The sequence below is a fragment of the Peromyscus eremicus genome, chromosome 1 (genome assembly GCF_949786415.1).
Source record: "Peromyscus eremicus chromosome 1, PerEre_H2_v1, whole genome shotgun sequence".
NCBI lineage: Eukaryota > Metazoa > Chordata > Mammalia > Rodentia > Cricetidae > Peromyscus > Peromyscus eremicus.
Genome location: NC_081416.1, coordinates 20094567 through 20111248, shown reverse-complemented (window position 1 = coordinate 20111248; position 16682 = coordinate 20094567). Strand labels below are relative to the sequence as shown.

The 16682-nt window shown below is 51.3% G+C and overlaps 1 protein-coding gene across 3 annotated transcripts in view; it reads right to left on the bottom strand.

Annotated features, from left to right (window-relative positions):
• Positions 1 to 16682, bottom strand: part of Crtac1 (cartilage acidic protein 1) — a 142509-nt gene that overhangs the window by 2161 nt on the left and 123666 nt on the right. For all 3 annotated transcript variants that reach the window (XM_059257894.1, XM_059257901.1, XM_059257910.1), the window contains exons 9-13: positions 13384 to 13466; positions 12497 to 12597; positions 11920 to 12088; positions 2005 to 2150; positions 1289 to 1331 (exon numbers count right to left, since the gene is read on the bottom strand). In XM_059257894.1, the coding sequence (XP_059113877.1) occupies positions 1289 to 1331; positions 2005 to 2150; positions 11920 to 12088; positions 12497 to 12597; positions 13384 to 13466 (542 nt within the window). The remainder of the gene's footprint in view (positions 1 to 1288; positions 1332 to 2004; positions 2151 to 11919; positions 12089 to 12496; positions 12598 to 13383; positions 13467 to 16682) is intronic.

The window sequence follows — 16682 nt, the reverse complement described above, 5'->3', positions numbered from 1 at the left end:
CAGAGTCCCCAGAGAGCACCTTGCCGACACGGTTTCTAAACCATTTTTCTCACGCCGTGTAGTCCTGTGTTTGAGGTCTGACCCCCTCTACCAGGATGCAAACACCTCAGGTGAGGCACTTGGCTGCATCCCCAGAGTCTGACGTGGTGCTTAGTACCATGCAGAGGGCCTACTGGGTGACAGACAGAAAGAGGTGCTAGACCAGCGATCTCAAAGGGTCCTCTCAGTACGCAGTGAAGACTCTGCGGTTTTATGTGCCTGTGCTGTCCATTTATCATGTGACCACAGTGGGCACATGGGCAGTATGGGAGAGTCACGTCTTCCTCTAGCCACCCTAACCCTCGCGCTATGCTTCCTCACTTTGCGGTCCTATGCCCAGGCAGCGTCCTCCATGGGCACACTGCCTCCTCTTTCTATGGCTGTCCTACTCACCATCCCTCAGGTCCCAGACTGACCTCAATTTCTCTGGGCTTTCTTCTGGGATCTACCCCGGAGAGCTTAACAGCTCCCTTGGTACTTTCCTGCTCATTCCATCCCTGGCCCACATATGGTTGTCAGCTGTTCATATGTGGGACTCTGTATTAGCTGTGAGCTCCACAAGGGTGGGGCTGTGTCTAGTTTTCTCTGGGTCTAAGGAAGAAAGAATCCTCACTCTAAGTCCTCATTGTAAATAATCAGGATGTAAGGCTTTGGGTTGGACATCTTCTGGACCCTGGGCTGCTAGGCTTTCCCCTTCATAGCATATTGGGAGACTTGAGGAAGTCATGAGACCCTCACTGACCTGGCATCTGGAAGCTACCAGCCTCCCCTGTGCTGTATCAGGCTGCGGTCTCCTATCTGCACTGTGATTACATTCCACACCCTGTTGTACCCAAATACCTCCCACAATCAGCTTCACCTCCATCTCTTAGTCCCCTGGCTGGCTGCTCTTCAGGCTGGCCACAGAATGTTTCTGCTCTGCTTCCGGCCGGGTGAAGCCTATCCATCACCATCTCAGTGTCTGTGTGGCAGTGTGTACCGTGTGCCCAGGTTTGTTCTGATAGGTGTGGCAGGCAGGCCAATGCCCAGGAGTGAAGTGAGTCAGCCTGCGGTTGCTAATGCCGCTCTCACCTTGGGGAGTCCCGGGTTGGCTGTGTTGGCACCTGGGTCCCTCAGGACCAGTGGCGTCTTCCTCCTCTCCCTATCTTTCTAACCCCTGTCTGCATCTTGAGCCTTGGTAGGGTAGGCTGATAGTCCCCAGGAAGATCCCAGTTTCTGCCCCATTATCTGGTGCCTACAGGTGACTCACCCATGCAATGGCCATTGTCCTGCTGGGAGAATCCTTGTCCGCACTGCAAGGTGGCAGAAGCAGAGACACTTGTGAGTTGAGAGGCCTCGTCTTGGGTCCCCTCCTTGTCACAGCCACAGAGCAGCTGTCACCCTGATTACAGCACGAGAGATGCTCTTAGCCTGGGCCTGAGGGCAGCCCTCCCTTTTATTCTGCCTTGCACTAAGAATGGAGATGATGTTGGGGGTGGGGAGGGCAAGAACATGTGATTCAAACTCTCCCTGTACTTGAATCTATGTATCTGATAGACCCGAAACTGGACCAGAACTGTACTCCCAAGAGGCTCAAGAACCCCGGTTTATGGTCTGAGCCTCATCCAGTGCTAATAGGAGGCCTCTTCAGGTATTCAGAAAATACCACAAAGGCAGCAGGAGACTAGGGTTCAGTTCTCAACCCAGTACATAACTGCCTATGTAACCTTAGCTAGCTTTGGGTTACTTTCTAGGCCTCTGGCTTCCTCTTCTGTAAAATGGGTGCAAAAGCCATTGCCCTATCAAGCCCCCAGGATCTGTGAGAAGCTGAAGAGATGTGGGTATGGTGTGCTGCAAAACTACAAATGGAGCTGTCATCCCGACCATTCTAGAGAGCAAGATTTACCCCAAGGATCATGGGTGGTGGTCCCTGCTTTTTTTTTTTTTTTTTTTTTTTGACTATGAGGCCCAGAGGTCTTGGCCCACCTCTAGTGGGGCTGTGTCCTGAAGTTTGTCCTTATCCCGGGGGTAGAGGATCTCCAACACTGAGTTCATCTCCCCGCTGGCCACACTGCGGCTCACCATCTTGCCATCTGGCCACGTCACCTCCACACTACTGGCTTCATCCCTTCCTGTTGGAGAAAGGGGAGGGGTCAGGAGAGGAGGAGAGAGGGCCTCTTGGAGTACTAGCATAAGTATGTTAGCAGAGAGAGTCAGTAAATAATGCACTCGTCCAAGGGCTGTGGGAATGAGTAAGACAGATTTGAGGAAGCTCCTCCTTGGGGCCCTACTGTCCAATCGACCACTCTGTGGTGATGGAAAGGCCTGGTGGACGCCCTGTCCAGTGCACTAGCCCCTGGCCACACGCAGGATGAAATTGACCGAAGAACTGAATTTAACATTTTACTTAATTGAAATTAATTTACAACTCGACAGCCACATGATGCTGGTGGCTACCGCGTTGGAGGACTTTTATTCTAGCCAACAGAGTGGGCAGCAGGAGGTTGAATCTGGGGAGCTGTACGGCTTGATGGTAAGCAGGCTGACTTCAGAGCCAGGGGTTCAAATCCTGGCTCTGTCACTTGCTTGATATGCTGAAAGGACATGATGGGGAGCAGGTGGCTGGGAGTCCTGGGGCAAAGTCCAAGCTCTGCAGCCAACTCGCTGTGACCTTCTGAGCATGCCTCTGATATTTCTATTTATGGAGCTGTGCTGGGAGCCAAGCTCTATTTTGTCACTGGGAATGTCCCCTCATGGGTTTCCCTCTCCATTTGGGAGGCAGGCCAACAGACGAACAAATAAATCGTGTCAGATATTGATAAGCCATGTGATGAGAAGAAAAGGCAGACACTGGGGTAAAGACCTGGGTGCTGGCCAAGGTCCTGTTCCGTGGTCAGGGACACACTCCTGGGGAGGAGGCACTGGAGCTGCGCTGTAAACAAAGGCCCAGGAAAGATAGGGGGAGAGAAAGGCCACCCTGCAGATCCGAGATGTTTACAAACGATACCCACAAAGCTCAGACAACGGCCCTCGTGAATCCATCATGCACACCCCTAGAGCAGCATGCTATATCAATGGCAAAAAGTGAGTTGGGAAGGTTGGTCAGGTGTTCAGGGGCTGCCAAGGTGTGCCCAGCTCCTGCCTAAGGAAGCAGGTTAACCTATAGCAAGATCTGGCTAATGGTGATGACACGGGGCGCAGGGGGGAGGGGAGTGTTGATGGCCCTCACCTGCGGGCCTTTCTCAGGTCATAAGGGAAAGCCGGCAGCGCTCAGCACACCCGAGGAAGGGTGCCAGGACAGTCACCGGAGGGGCTCAGAGGACAGGACTTGTGCCCACAGCCCTGCTCCTCCCATAGATCCCCTGGCTTGGTTGGCCCCAGCCTTTGTCTAGTCAGAGGTGGCTTCTCAGCCGGCCTGACTGCTATCCCCCACCCCCAACTCCTAGAGCAGGGGGTGGGAGAGAGACCGAAGGGGGCCAAGTATAGATTTTCTGTTTTGAAGCAGAATCGTGAGCTCATGAATTTGGTGTTTTTAGGGCGTGCAGTGCCCAAATTAAGTGACACACGCGAAAAGCAAACATTTTCCATTAAAAAAAGGAGACAAAAGCAAGCGTTTCTCACCTAGGCCAACAGAACGGCTCCATGAATACATTTTACAGCCTGACTGAAGCCACAAATAACTCAAGGAGTTGAGGAATATTCATAAACACAAATTTGCAGCCCGCACTGGGGCGTGTGGCTCTAGATCAGGTTCTCTCTCCCTGAATACCAGGGAGGGGCTGGTTAGATGAGTAAGCCATCCTTTCTGGGCCTTAGTTTCTTTGTCTGAAACTTGGGGGTGCAGGCTCAAAGCCCCACTGTCCAGGGAAGCACAACCTTTCCCCCTGGAGTAAGAATACTGCCCCATGGATGACCTATTACTCTCAGCACGCTTAGACAGGTTGTTAGTAACACTGAAGACAGCATGCCCAGACCAGACCAAATGCTTCATGGTGTGAACACATCAGCTCTTCACACCTTCATGTGGAAGGTGTTGTCTATATAATCTTCATCTTAGAGAACACTGAGACCCGGAGAGGCCAGGGAAATCGCCCAGTCACTCACCCAAGGCCTGTGTGACCCCAGAGCCTGTCTGCTTCAACCTTAGTACACTACCCTTCCCTTACTCAATGACCATCCTGCACCAGATGCTGGACAGGGATCTAGGATTCAGCATTGAACAAATAGGACCCAAGCAAGCTGGAGAGAGCCGACTGCTGTGGGACTAATGAACAAGGTGATGCCATAAAGAGTGAGGGAGGGGTCGTGAGGAGACTGGTGCCCCTCAGCGAGGACGGTGGCCCGTTCCACTGGGTTGTACAGGAAGAATGATTTTTGAGGCAGAGGAAAAAAAGCATTCAAAGTAGGGGGGCAAGTTTGGTAAGGAGACGTGTGAAAGGCAAGTTGTGTTTGAAGATGCAGAAGTTCAAAGTTGGGGGAAGCAGAGCGGAAGGATGTTACTAGATGGGGGGTAGGGAGGCAGGAGCTAGGGAAGAGCTTTGGAGCCTTTGCACCTGCAAGGTGGGCATTTTGTGCCCATTTTCTGGATTTAAACACTGAGGCCTGGCAAGGTCGGAAGGGACTTGGGGTTACATCTGAGCTAGCGCTGGAACCCAGGCTCGGGTCCTTGGACAGGAGGATAGATTCCTCCGCTCTAGGCTGCCAGCCAGGCATCTCCGGTGTTCCCAAAGCTGTACAACTGCAGGGCCTGTCTCTCAGCCTCTGAGGTGAGGCGGCCACACGGCCGGCCTATGTGCAGGGAGAGGTCTGCCTAGGCGGGGCCATTACCCAGCAGAGACACAGGTCAGGAACAGCGGGGAGTTGCCTCTAGCAGCTTTGAAAGGACAAAGGCCAGGGAACCACATGGCATTGTGCTTTTCAGAATTACAAGCAAAACAGATGGTGGGAATACATTTGGTGGAATATTTTTGCACTTTAATAAAGCCATTTTTATGTGGGGCACTAACTTTTCCTTCCCTAAATGAGCACCAGCCGGTTTGGGGGCAGCTCTGAGTCACTCACTAACAATTAACTGAAGGAAGGGGTGTGGGGGTGGGGGTGGGATGGTATCAATGCGCGGAGTTGGGAGAGCTCGAGTGGCTGACCACAGTGGGGGCACTCGGGGACCGAGTGGGCTAGCGGTACCTGTTTTTATTTGCTGGGCTTGGCTGTACACTGGTTCAACCTACTGGCACTCAGGAAATGCAGAGGCAGCCCTGTGGGGGCTGGGTGAGCAGTATTCAACACCATAAACAGAAAGGTTTATTTATGAAGCCAGCAGGTGGTCTGCACCCAGGAGGGGTTGGGACAAGCCAGGGCAGCTGTGCAGGAACTGCAGAACGTGGTTAGGATTCCCCGGAGTGAGGGCAGGGTCTTCCGAGGAGGAACAAGACCCATAATGCCCTACATAGTGGAGTAGGTCCTCAGGGGGCCCCTGCAGAACAAGGCTAGCAAAGGTCCCTGAGAACTTTACTGCCTGGTGCAGCACAGCTCGGTTTTCTAGGGAGGGAGGTGAGAATACATGTAAGGGTCTGAGTCGTCTGTCCTTATTGGAGCGTTCGGAGAGACAACTTGCAGGCGGGTGTGCCTCAGCAAGTACAGTCGGGAGTCTGCTGCATCCTGTGGGGCCCTGAAGGGCCGATGTTGTATGCATACGTGTGTACTCACCTCTGTGTTCACACACCAACACCAGCTCACCACACCTTGCGGCAACATCAGGAGGAAGCGGTGGGGAGTGATTCATGGAGAGAGGACCTCCAGGGAGCAGAGTTGCTTAGGTTAGGCTGGAACCATACGCCAGGAGGGCTTCTTGCAGCCCTCTCCCCTCCAGATCTGGCCCCTGGACACAGCCTCACCCCCTACTCTGCCTCTCAGCCACGCAGAACCCCAGGGCAGGCCTTTCTTGAATATGTGATCTAGACAGCCCCCTTACCACCTCCAACGGCACAGAACTGGAAACAATCTGGCTGTCCATCAACAGGGGACTTGGTAAATAAATTATGAATGCCGCCACACAGTGAAATACTCTGCGGCGCTAGAGGAAAATAAAAGAGATGTGCATAGACTTGGAGGGATGGCCAGGCATTTATTGTTCAGGAGAGGAAATGCCATCATTTTTGTTTCGTCCTTTAAAAACAAACAACAAAGCTAAGTAGTATGTGCATCTGTAAATGTGCCCTGTGTGTATTGCGTGGGATAAAGGCTTATTAGAAGCTTGGCCTCATATTTGAAAATTGCTGCTTGTCCCTTTTCCTCTCTACTCCTAACCCCTCTCCCTGCTTGGCATTTTCTTTCTTTGTGGCACCTAATACAATCTTAACATGGTCTATTTCACCTACTTATTCTGTTCATCATGTATTCCCTGCTTCTCTTACCACTAGAATACGGGGGTGCTCAAGGCCAGGCCCTTGATCCAGACACTGTTGGGTAGCTCGTAGGTGTTCAGTGGACATGAACTGAATTGAACCAAACCGTGCTGGAGTGAATGAGGGGAATGTTTGTGTTTTTTTACTTAACATTCTAAGCACTGTGATGAGGATTGTGGGTGATTTTTACTTCTTTTTATGATTTGTTGTATTGTCTCATTTTCCTGTAATCAATACACATTGTTCTCACAATCAAGAGAAATGTTTTAAGAGGACTCTAAGAACAAGTGCTGTGGGGCTGCTGCCCCTGCATGCACACATCATCTCACCTCAGCGCTGGCTCTGGCTTTCCTGGACCTGCCAGGATACCCCCTCTGTCCACCATGCCACATCCAGCCTCCCCTGGAGACTGTGGGGAGCTTGGCCCAGCCCCCACTTTCCAAGCTCTGCTCCTATCCCTCCAACAGGATACTCCTACCCCTGGGCCTTGGTTCAAGCTAGCCTGGCCTCTGGCATGCTCTCAGCCCCTGACTTCTAAGTTCCCGCTATCTTTTTTTTTTTTTTTTTTTTTTTTTTTGTTTTGTTTTGTTTTGTTTTTTGAGACAGGGTTTCTCTGTGTAGCTTTGTGCCTTTCCTGGAACTCACTTGGTAGCCCAGGCTGGCCTCGAACTCACAGAGATCCGCCTGGCTCTGCCTCCCGAGTGCTGGGATTAAAGGCGTGCACCACCACCGCCCGGCATAAGTTCCCGCTATCTTGCTAGTCCTTCTTCCAGTCTTCTCACTTGGTAAAGCTGTCCAGGGCATGGATGATTTCACATGCTTTATTCTCTCAAGGCTCCACAGCAGCGCAGGATGCATCCAGGACATGCATCAGTGCAGGATGCATCCGGGACAGCCCTGCCTGAGACTTCCTGGGTTTGTCCAGCAGACTGGCAGCATGTCTTGCTGTCTCTTCCCCCATGTCTCTGCCTCTCCTGCCTTCTGCTTCCGCCCTGTTTCTCTTCCTTTGCTCTTTCCCCCCAGTCATTCCCAACACCTGGTTCCCCCACTGTCTCCCTGCCTGCTCTGTCCTGTGGCTGGCTTCCCTGTCAGTCAGGAAGGACAACTATGCTCAGTCCATAAAGAACCTGTTGGAATCCTAAGGGGCCCTGAAGAGGCAGGGATGGAGCTGGCCTGCCTCACTGTTTAGGCTTCTGGTCTGGTCCCCGGAGCTGCTCTGATGCCTGAGGGTCACTGTCAGCCTCCGGTAATTAGCAAGGGTCTGCTCCTGAGAGTATGTGTCCTTCCACTGTCCTTCAGGGAAGGGGGCCCTACAAAAAAGGAGCCTGATCGGGCTAGGGTGGGGGGTCTGCTCCTGAGAGTATGTGTCCTTCCACTGTCCTTCTGGGAAGGGGGCCCTACAAAAGAGGAGCCTGATCGGGCTAGGGTGGGGGACCCTTGCAGCCATTTGGTTCAAACCAACAGCAAATCCCATTTTTTGGCCCAGTATTGAGGGCTGGTATCAGGAGGGGCCCCTGGCCTGGTGCAGTGTGTACAGCATGGGCGGAAGTTGGCTCCCAAGCACGCTGGATCTCATCAAATGATCCTGTGAGCTGCCTAGTTGAGGAAGCAGGCTCTTCTCCTGGTGGAGACAGATCCTGGAAAAGACCCAGGGAGGCTCCTAATACACAAAGTAGCAGAGACAGTCCACAGGATGTGGGGCCAGACAGCCCCAGCCCAGCTCTATTCTGGGAGCCTCAATTTCCTTTTCTGGCCCGTGGAACAGGGCTGACATCTAGCTTGATAAACATTTCACCTTCGAAACCACAGCAGCCACCTTGGTGCTTGCATGGCCTTCTGGGATACCCATAAGCTGAGGGGATGTGCACACTGGGAAGAGAGAGGCAGAGAAGCCGTGGGAGGTGGGGTCACCAAGCCCAGCAACTCTGTTTCTAGGGAGGGGTCCAAAGCCAGCCCCTCCCCACCCTCTGGAGCTGTGAACTGGGTTTAGTGTGCTTAAGTGTAACCTCAGTTTTCTGGCCTGTAAAGTATGGACTACGGTTCATAATTCATCAAGTTCCCAGGAGAACTGATGAAGAATTTGGGCAAAGCCCTGCACACTTGAAGCATGCTGTAGGAGTCAGCTACTGCTGGTCTGCAAAAGAGAGGACTCCATGTTTAAAAGTCAGCGTGTACCTTTAGGGCCAGCATAGCAAATGGCTGCCCTCGGAGTGACAGATGCCCCAGGCTCAGGCTAACCCATCCAAGCGCGATAGCCAGGGAACACGCTCATATAACTAGGCCTTGGGTCCCCTAACTATTTATTGCTTCTTTCTCAGACTACATAAATATTATGTGTTCCCTATAAAAACCAGAATGCGCACACATATACTAGAACATATGGTAGAAAATACAAACCACATTTTCAGGCAGGCCTGAGTTTGAATCCCAGCTCTGCCATTTTGAGAATCATGAGCTCACCGGCAGGCTTCCTTTAACATTTGGATCCATAGCTTCCTCGTTTCCAAGATGGAGATAATAACGCCCATCTGAGGGTACTCACGAGGATCAGCTTGTGAGTACTGAGTGCCCAGCACTGTGTCCAGAACAAGCGGCAGTCCCTGTAGTAATCTAGCCCCTCAGATGGAACTGCTTATGCTCTTTGTCTTTCCTTTTTTTTTCTGTGCACATATGATGTGTGCTTAATATTAATGTGGCTATATACTTATCGATTAGAGAACATATTGTCTAATCTTTTTATATTAAAATCATATCACCTCATGAGGTGCTAACACACGGAGAGCATCTGGTTAGAGCCGGGGAATCTTTGACTGAAATGCTTTAACTCCTGGCCTACCTCTTCCTCGGTTCTCCTCAGTCTTTTCCCCATTAATTGTAATCCCTGCATACTCCCTGAAAAATTTTCACATCTCCCTCTAACCTCCACATTTTTAAAAACAGTTTATTTGGACATAACTGGAGACACAGCAGGTTGTGAAGATAATGCAGAAGGGTTCATGTAGACAGTTGTCCCAGTGGTTATGGCTTGCTTCATGATTGTACCACACTGCAATCAGGGCGTTGCCATGGGAACAGGTGTGTGGACAGTTCTACGTCATGAATCACACATTAGATTCATGTAGCCACTACCACTGAGACACTCATCGCCCATCACTGTGGAGATGCCTCTTATGGTTTACCTGCCCTTCACTACCTCTACCCTGGAACTGCCCGTCTTCAGCTCTATGACTTTGTCATTTGGGGAAGGTGACTTTGGCGATGAGACTTCTTTACTCACCAAACACCTCTTCTTGCCAAACCACATTCTACAGCATCAATGTACCACAGTGAGTTGAAACATTAACCTACCAAAGGACACTTGCATTGTTTCTGTTTTTGTTTTGTTTTGATACAGGGTTTCTCTGTGTAGCCCTGGCTGTCCTGAAACTCACTGTGTAGACCAGGATGGTCACAGACTCAGAGATCCACCTGCCTCTGCTTCCTGAGTGCCGGGATTAAAGGCATGCACCACCACTGGGCCATTGTTTCTGGTTTTTAGCTCTCAAACATAACACTATTATGAATAACAGTGCAGAGATCTTTGTGTGTCTATTTTTTCATTTTTCTGAGATGCATAGTTAGGGATATTAGAGACTGCCCCCCCAACTTCTGATGATGGCATTTGTAATTTTTTGACTTCATTATGATGTGAAAAACAAGAGACATTCAAGTAGAAACTGAACCTAGGACCTTGAATGGGCTGCTACCCCCCCAATCCCACACCACCCCATCCAGTAACAGACATTATGGTCCTCTGTTCTGACACTGGGCAGTGGTGGATAGTCAGGAAGGGAACAGCCGACACTCTGCAGTATACCACGCTGCTATCTGAGGATGTGTCCTTGATATGCTTAATAATGCAATGCCTTCCCAATGCAAGATCTTTTAACTTCCGATGGCATGGAAGCCCAGGATGGATCAAGGAGCACCTGTAACAGCTGGAGCATACCTAATAGTTTCTCTCTCTCTCTCTCTCTCTCTCTCTCTCTCTCTCTCTCTCTCTCTCTCTCTCTCTCTCTCTCTCGTCAGGGTTTCTCTGTGTAGTCCTGGCTATCTTGGAACTCTCTCTGTAGACCAGGCTGGCCTCCAACTCAGAGAGATCCTCTTGGCTTTGCCTCCCGAGTGCTGGGATTAAAGGCGTGTACCACCACCACTCAGCATAGTTTTTCTTTTTTAAAATAATCTACCAAACAGGCAGGCCAGTGAGATGGCTCAGCAGGTAGAGGCACTTGCCAAGCAAGCCTGGTGACCTTCGTTCAATCCCTGGAAGCCACATAAAGGTGGAGGAGACAACTCCACAAACATTGTCCCCTGACCACCCCATGCACAAATACCCCCCCCCCCCCCCACACACACACTAATAATAAATACAGAACTAAAACTATGACCTACCAAGCCATTTTCAGAATGGGAGCTAATGGCCCACAGCAGTGAGAAAGCCAGCTTCTCTCGTGTCTGGAAGCTGCCCAGCCCCTAGCAGCATAATTTTGGGGCATTCTAAAAGCTGAGCAGCAATAGCTCAGCAGCACCAAGGGCATGCTGTTGATCTGCTTCCGTGATGTGTGCAGATTGCTGCTTTTAGACATATAAAAGGGCAGGGTTTTTTAGAATCCCATCCTCCACCAAGATCCAGCCTTCACCCCTTGGGGTGACTTTGTGCCCATTAAAAACTCAGGGCTCCAAGCCTTCCATCCAAGGAAGTCATCAGCATCTTAAATACTGAACTAGCTCCTGAGAGGTCAGGGAGCAGCTGCTCTGGACATAGTCAGTGGAGATCAGCATGTGAACAAGCCTATGGCCTGGGCAGATGGAGAATTAAGTACTCTGACTCCAAGGTGAGCTAAGTCCACAGAGGCCCTGGGGTGGGGGCTCCTGCAGGTAAGGGGCAACCTTCCCCTGCTGTGGGATGTTCTGTATGGCAAATGTGTTGCTCTGATTGGTCAATAAATAAAACACTGATTGGCCAGTAGTCAGGCAGGAGGAAGTATAGGCGGGACAAGGAGGAGAATAAAGCTGGGAAGTGGAAGGCTGAGTCAGAGACACTGCCAGACGCCACCATGACAAACAGCATGTGAAGATACCGGTAAGCCACGAGCCACGTGGCAAGGTATAGATGAATAGAAATGGATTAATTTAAGCTGTAAAAACAGTTAGCAAGAAGCCTGGTACGGCCATACAGTTTGTAAGCAATATAAGTCTCTGTGTTTACTTGGTTGGGTCTGAGTGGCTGTGGGACTGGTAGGTGAGAGAGATTTGTCCTGATTGTGGGCCAGGCAGGAAAACTCTAACTACACCCCTCCCCGCCATTCCTTTCTTTTGAGCACAGACTCACTAAAAAACATAAGTGGTTGCCTTTACAGTGGGCATCCCTTGTGATGCCATAGTGAAGTTGACTCACAGGGCACATTGCAAGATTTAGTTGCAGAATCTACTACTGTCCCCATGGGTCCCAACTCACCCAGGCCAAAATGTGCCACAGGCTCCATCTCACATAGGTAGCCGGAGCCCCCATCAATGATCCGTAGGTGCGCCCCACTCTTCTTGGTGTAGAGTACAACCTTGGCGCCCCTGGCGAAGGCCCCGAACCGGGTGCGAGGCACCACACGCAACCAGTTGTTGCTGAAGCCCTGTGGGGGAGGAAGGTGGCAGGCATCAGCCAGGCTGGCATAGAGCAGGGAGGCAGGAATGCTGGGAGGGAGGGAGGGAGGGAGGGAGGGAGGGAGGGGAGGGAGGGAGGGAGGGGAGGGAGGGAGGAGGAGAGGAGGTGCAGAAGAGAAAAGGGGGAGGAATATGGGCAAAGATCGCAGGAAGGAGGGGCAAGCCAAATGACTGTGGGGCAAGCCTGAGGCGGAAGGCAGAGAGCTGAGCAAGGGAGTCTCCTGGAAACGGTTCTTCTGGCTGGGAACTTAAGGGCTTCTGGGTCCGAGGCTTTTCACTTCCCATCATGCTGGCTAGCAAGCCCAGGTTCCTGTGCCTTCATGGGTCCCTGAGAGCACACCAGGCCGGGAGCTAAGGGCCCCGAGATGGGTGCACACCTGATTTCCCCGGAAGACAGACAGTGGCTGAGCCATGGACTCTCCGTGTGACAAGATGAGGTCCAGCATGCCATCTCCGTCGAAGTCGGTCACCACGCCCCCTACAAACAACACAGATTTCACCTCTAGCCATCAGCCGCTAGACCAAGGGGGAGGAGGGGCTCCCTGGTGTGGCGACAGTGGCCATGAGTGTGAAAGGCAAAGGGAGAGAAGAGTGTTGGGGCAGGAACAGGGCTGCAGGCCCATCTCCCTCCTGTCCATCATCCAGCTCAAGACAGGAATTCACAGACAGGCTTCTCTTCCTTTCCCTGAATCTTCATGGACGGGATGGGTGCAAGTTATTACCTTGCTCTTCTTGTGGTTTGAATGATATACTTCATTATTTACATTGTTTTTGTTTTTCAACTTCTCCAGTGTTTGCACAGGCATGGTCTCTTTCTGGTACTCTTTACAACCCAGAGGTGAGAAAGGCAGATACTCTCATTTTGTGGAAAACAAAACCCAGAAAATAAGGTAACTACAGACCTGGGTCCTAGGGCTCCCAGTCAAGTGCTCTTTGCCTGACACTGAGCTGATTGCCAGGAGGGGAAGGGTCAGAAAACAGAGGGGGCACATCCCTCAACCTTCCCATCTCTACACAGCAAGGCATGGCCAGAGAAACAGTTGCTTCCCACCAATCCTGCTCCTCCCTTAGCAGCCCTGGGGATGGGAGGAGAGGTGGTCTCCTTCCCTGCCTCCTGCCTTTGGGTTCACGGCTCTCCTCCATTCTCGTCCTACCCTTGGGTTTAGGACAACAGTGTCAAGATTGGCTGCCTGACATCTTGCTCCTCCAAGGGTGTGGACTGTGCAGAGCTTGGTGGAGGCGCTGAAGCCTCCAGGTGCCTTACCTGTACCTCGGCCCTCAGGCTCTAGAGCGTCACCAGGATTGAGCTCCTCGATGAGGGGGTCCCCATGCTCCCTGCGGATAACACTGTAGAAAAGACAGACTTGTTCCAACAGGGCCCTTGTGGGCTCCCTGGGCCTACTGGCCAGTCACTTTTTCTATCCCTTGAGACCCCTACACTGTGCTCTGGATGCCCATGGAATTTCTCTCTGCTCACAGACTCTGCCTTCACTATGGCAGTTCCCTTCTTGCGTTTTAATTTATGTTGGTAAACATTGATTTTTCCTTCTCTAATAGATGAATTATAGACAGCCTGGGGAGGGGCAGGTGATGGATGGAGAAGGGGCAGAGGCACAGCTCCTTCAGCTGACCTTCATGCTCCTCCAAAGGGTGCTGGTTCCATAGCTCTGGATGTGGCTGAGGGTTCAACCTCATGCGGGTGCTCTCTCTTCAGCCCACTCGCCCTCCAGTGACTGTGCTGCTAGAAGCCATCCCGCTGCCTCTGTCTTTCCTGCTCTCCTGGCCTTTATCACTTTCTGCCCATGTTAACTCTGCATGCTGCATCTTATCTCTCAAGCTGGTCTGTGAGCTTGCTGTAGGCTGGGACATCTTCTCCCATGGGATTGAACACAGGGCCTAGCTCCCAAGCAAGCTCCAAGCACATGTCTGTGGGGTGTTGGAGTGCATTCCAGGGGCAAATAGGAAGGGTCCCTTTGGGTTGGAATACTCAGTCTTGTCCCTGAGCACTTCTGAGGCTCTCCCCATGTCTTGCTGTCTCTGTATGAAGTGAGCAGTGTGTAGCCGATGGTGGTGTGAGCTCTCTTCTCTAGCTTCTCTCACTTGTTGAATTCTGTAGCTGTGGATCCTCTGCCCTGGCTGGGTGAGGAGCTTGGGAGGAGCCTGAGGCAGGAGGAACTTAGACTCCTCTCCCTACCAAACTGTCTCCTCAAGTCACACTCTGTGTCCCAAGAGCTGGATGTAGGCCGCAGCAGATGTTCAGGCACTGCAGGGTTGTACAGATGCCTATGATGCATCCTCCATTCACTTAGGGCATTCAGGTTGAGCACATACATGTGCACATGTGGGTGGCACACAGCGTGCCTGGGAAGGGTGTTGTGTGCAAGTACACACATGGGCATATGCACATCTGTTAGCGGTGTGACTCTTCAGCTTGTAGGCTCACACTGTCCTTTTGACCATTTGTGTGCTACAGGTTTTGCGGTAGCTGGGCAGAGGCACAGGGTGGTAAAGGGAATAGGAGAATGGTCAGACTGGCATTTCAGCAGGTTGCCATGCTGGACTAGAGACTAAGCGAGGGCTGTAGTGGGCTCAGAAAGCCCCACAAGACCAAAAAGTAGTGCAGGGAGACTTGAGAACAGACCAGATGTATTTAGATGCACAAGCAGGAGGCAATCCATGCCCTAGGAGAGTCCTTTCTTGCATGGTCACCACAGGCTCCTATCTCTGGGGCAAGGATCTGGTTTGGGTGAAACACTGCCTGAAGCATCATTAAAGGACCATGAGGCTTTGGGTCCCCAGTGCTTGAGCATGTGGCAGGAGAGACAGGGCTCCAGGAACGGGTCCCTTCAGTGATGGTAACAAACTGGTATAGTACAGGACAAGTGAGGGTTAAACTTCCAAGCTGCCAACTGAGCAGCAGTCCCAGCTGCAGCCCCTAAGCTGTGTGCTCAGGACCCAGCCATCTGCCTCCGGGACTTGAGGCCCAGCTGTACCTAGACAGTGGCTTCTGTTGCCCCTGAGTGGAAGCTAACACTGCTCCAGGGGGTGACCATGTGGTGACTGTCCACTGCCAGACCAGGGCCAGCCTCTCTTGGGCAGCATGGGAAGGTGGGGGGTTGGGCCAGGCCAGGAAGGTAGATAGGCAGAAAGGTACCTGGGTTCTTGGGCCACAGAACCAGAGCCCTAGACAAGTCGCTGCTCAGGGCCCTGGCAAGTGACACTTTATTAGCTGGAGAAGGAAGGCAGCATCTCTGTTAACGAGCAATTGATCTTCTGCAATTAATCTAGAAGTTGTGAATAAGCTTTTTGCAAGGCACCTAATTAGTAAATCTGGTGCCTTCAGGGGGTGATTACATCCAGTCAGGATTGATGCTTGGTTAATAATTATATTTTAAAACATGCTTAGTCACAGCTTGCGCCTTTTATTAATAGCTGAGCCCCCCCTGAGAGAGGGAATAGGGACTTGGAGGGCCAAGCAGGTGACCTGACCTATTTCCTGGCTCCAAGACCTTTGCTCCACCTGCTCTCCCAACCCAACATGTCTTAGTGACATCCCAGACCGTGTGAGGTTTGTTCCTGCACTGCTTTTCAAATGTCTGTGTGGTAAGAATGGCCGTGTGCATGCTGCTCTTGCTAGGCCTACAAAATCCTGGGCCTCAACCCTTGAGATTTGACCTGGACATCTGAAGTGGGCCCTAAGACTCAACACAAGCCCTTGGAAGATTCCTCCAGTCCCCAGGAGATGTATCACCTTAGAAATTTGACCCTTTCTCCTTAGATGTGATGCTCAGGTGCTTGAGGACTCCAAGATTTCCTCTCCATTCTCTTCCTTAACTGTTGTGGAATAATCTTTTTGTACACTGTGAAGTTGTGTCACTCGGATTAGCTTAATAAAAAACTGAATGGCCAGTATCTAGGCAGGGTTTTCAGGGCAGAGAGAACGCTGGGAAGAAGAAAGGTGGGGTTGCCAGGAGACACAGAGGGAGCAAGACATGCTGGAGGACAGGTAAAGCCATGAGCCATGTGGCAATACATAGATTAATAAAAATGGGCTAATTTAAGTTGTAAGAGCTAGTTAGTAACAAGCCTAAGCTATGGCTCAACTTTTATAATTAATAATAAGTCTCCCTGTCATTACTGGGGGGCAGTCCCAATGAAAAGGCCCAACTATACTTAATCATCTCTTCCAGCATTCCCCAAGAGTGCTCTACAGAGCATCCATCCTTTTGAGAAACATTTCTGAAAGACGTGTCCTGTGGCCAAATCTATTTGAACACTGTCCATTTTTTGGAAAGCAGAAATACTCAGTAGTTCTGTTATAGGTGCTCAGAAGTCTCTAGTAAACAAGCCAGACCCTCTTTGCTTAGCCCAGGTTTACCCAAACAGACTTGACTTTGGAAGCATTTCTGTGGCTGTGGGAGTTCTGCCTCGTGGGGATGGAGGTATGGGCCTATCTGGACCATGTCCTCTCTACTCATTTTCCAGCCACAGATGTCTAACTCAGAGCTCTCCCTCGATCTTGCCTGGTTTCTGTCCTCCCCCCTCTCTCTCTCTTAATCAAGG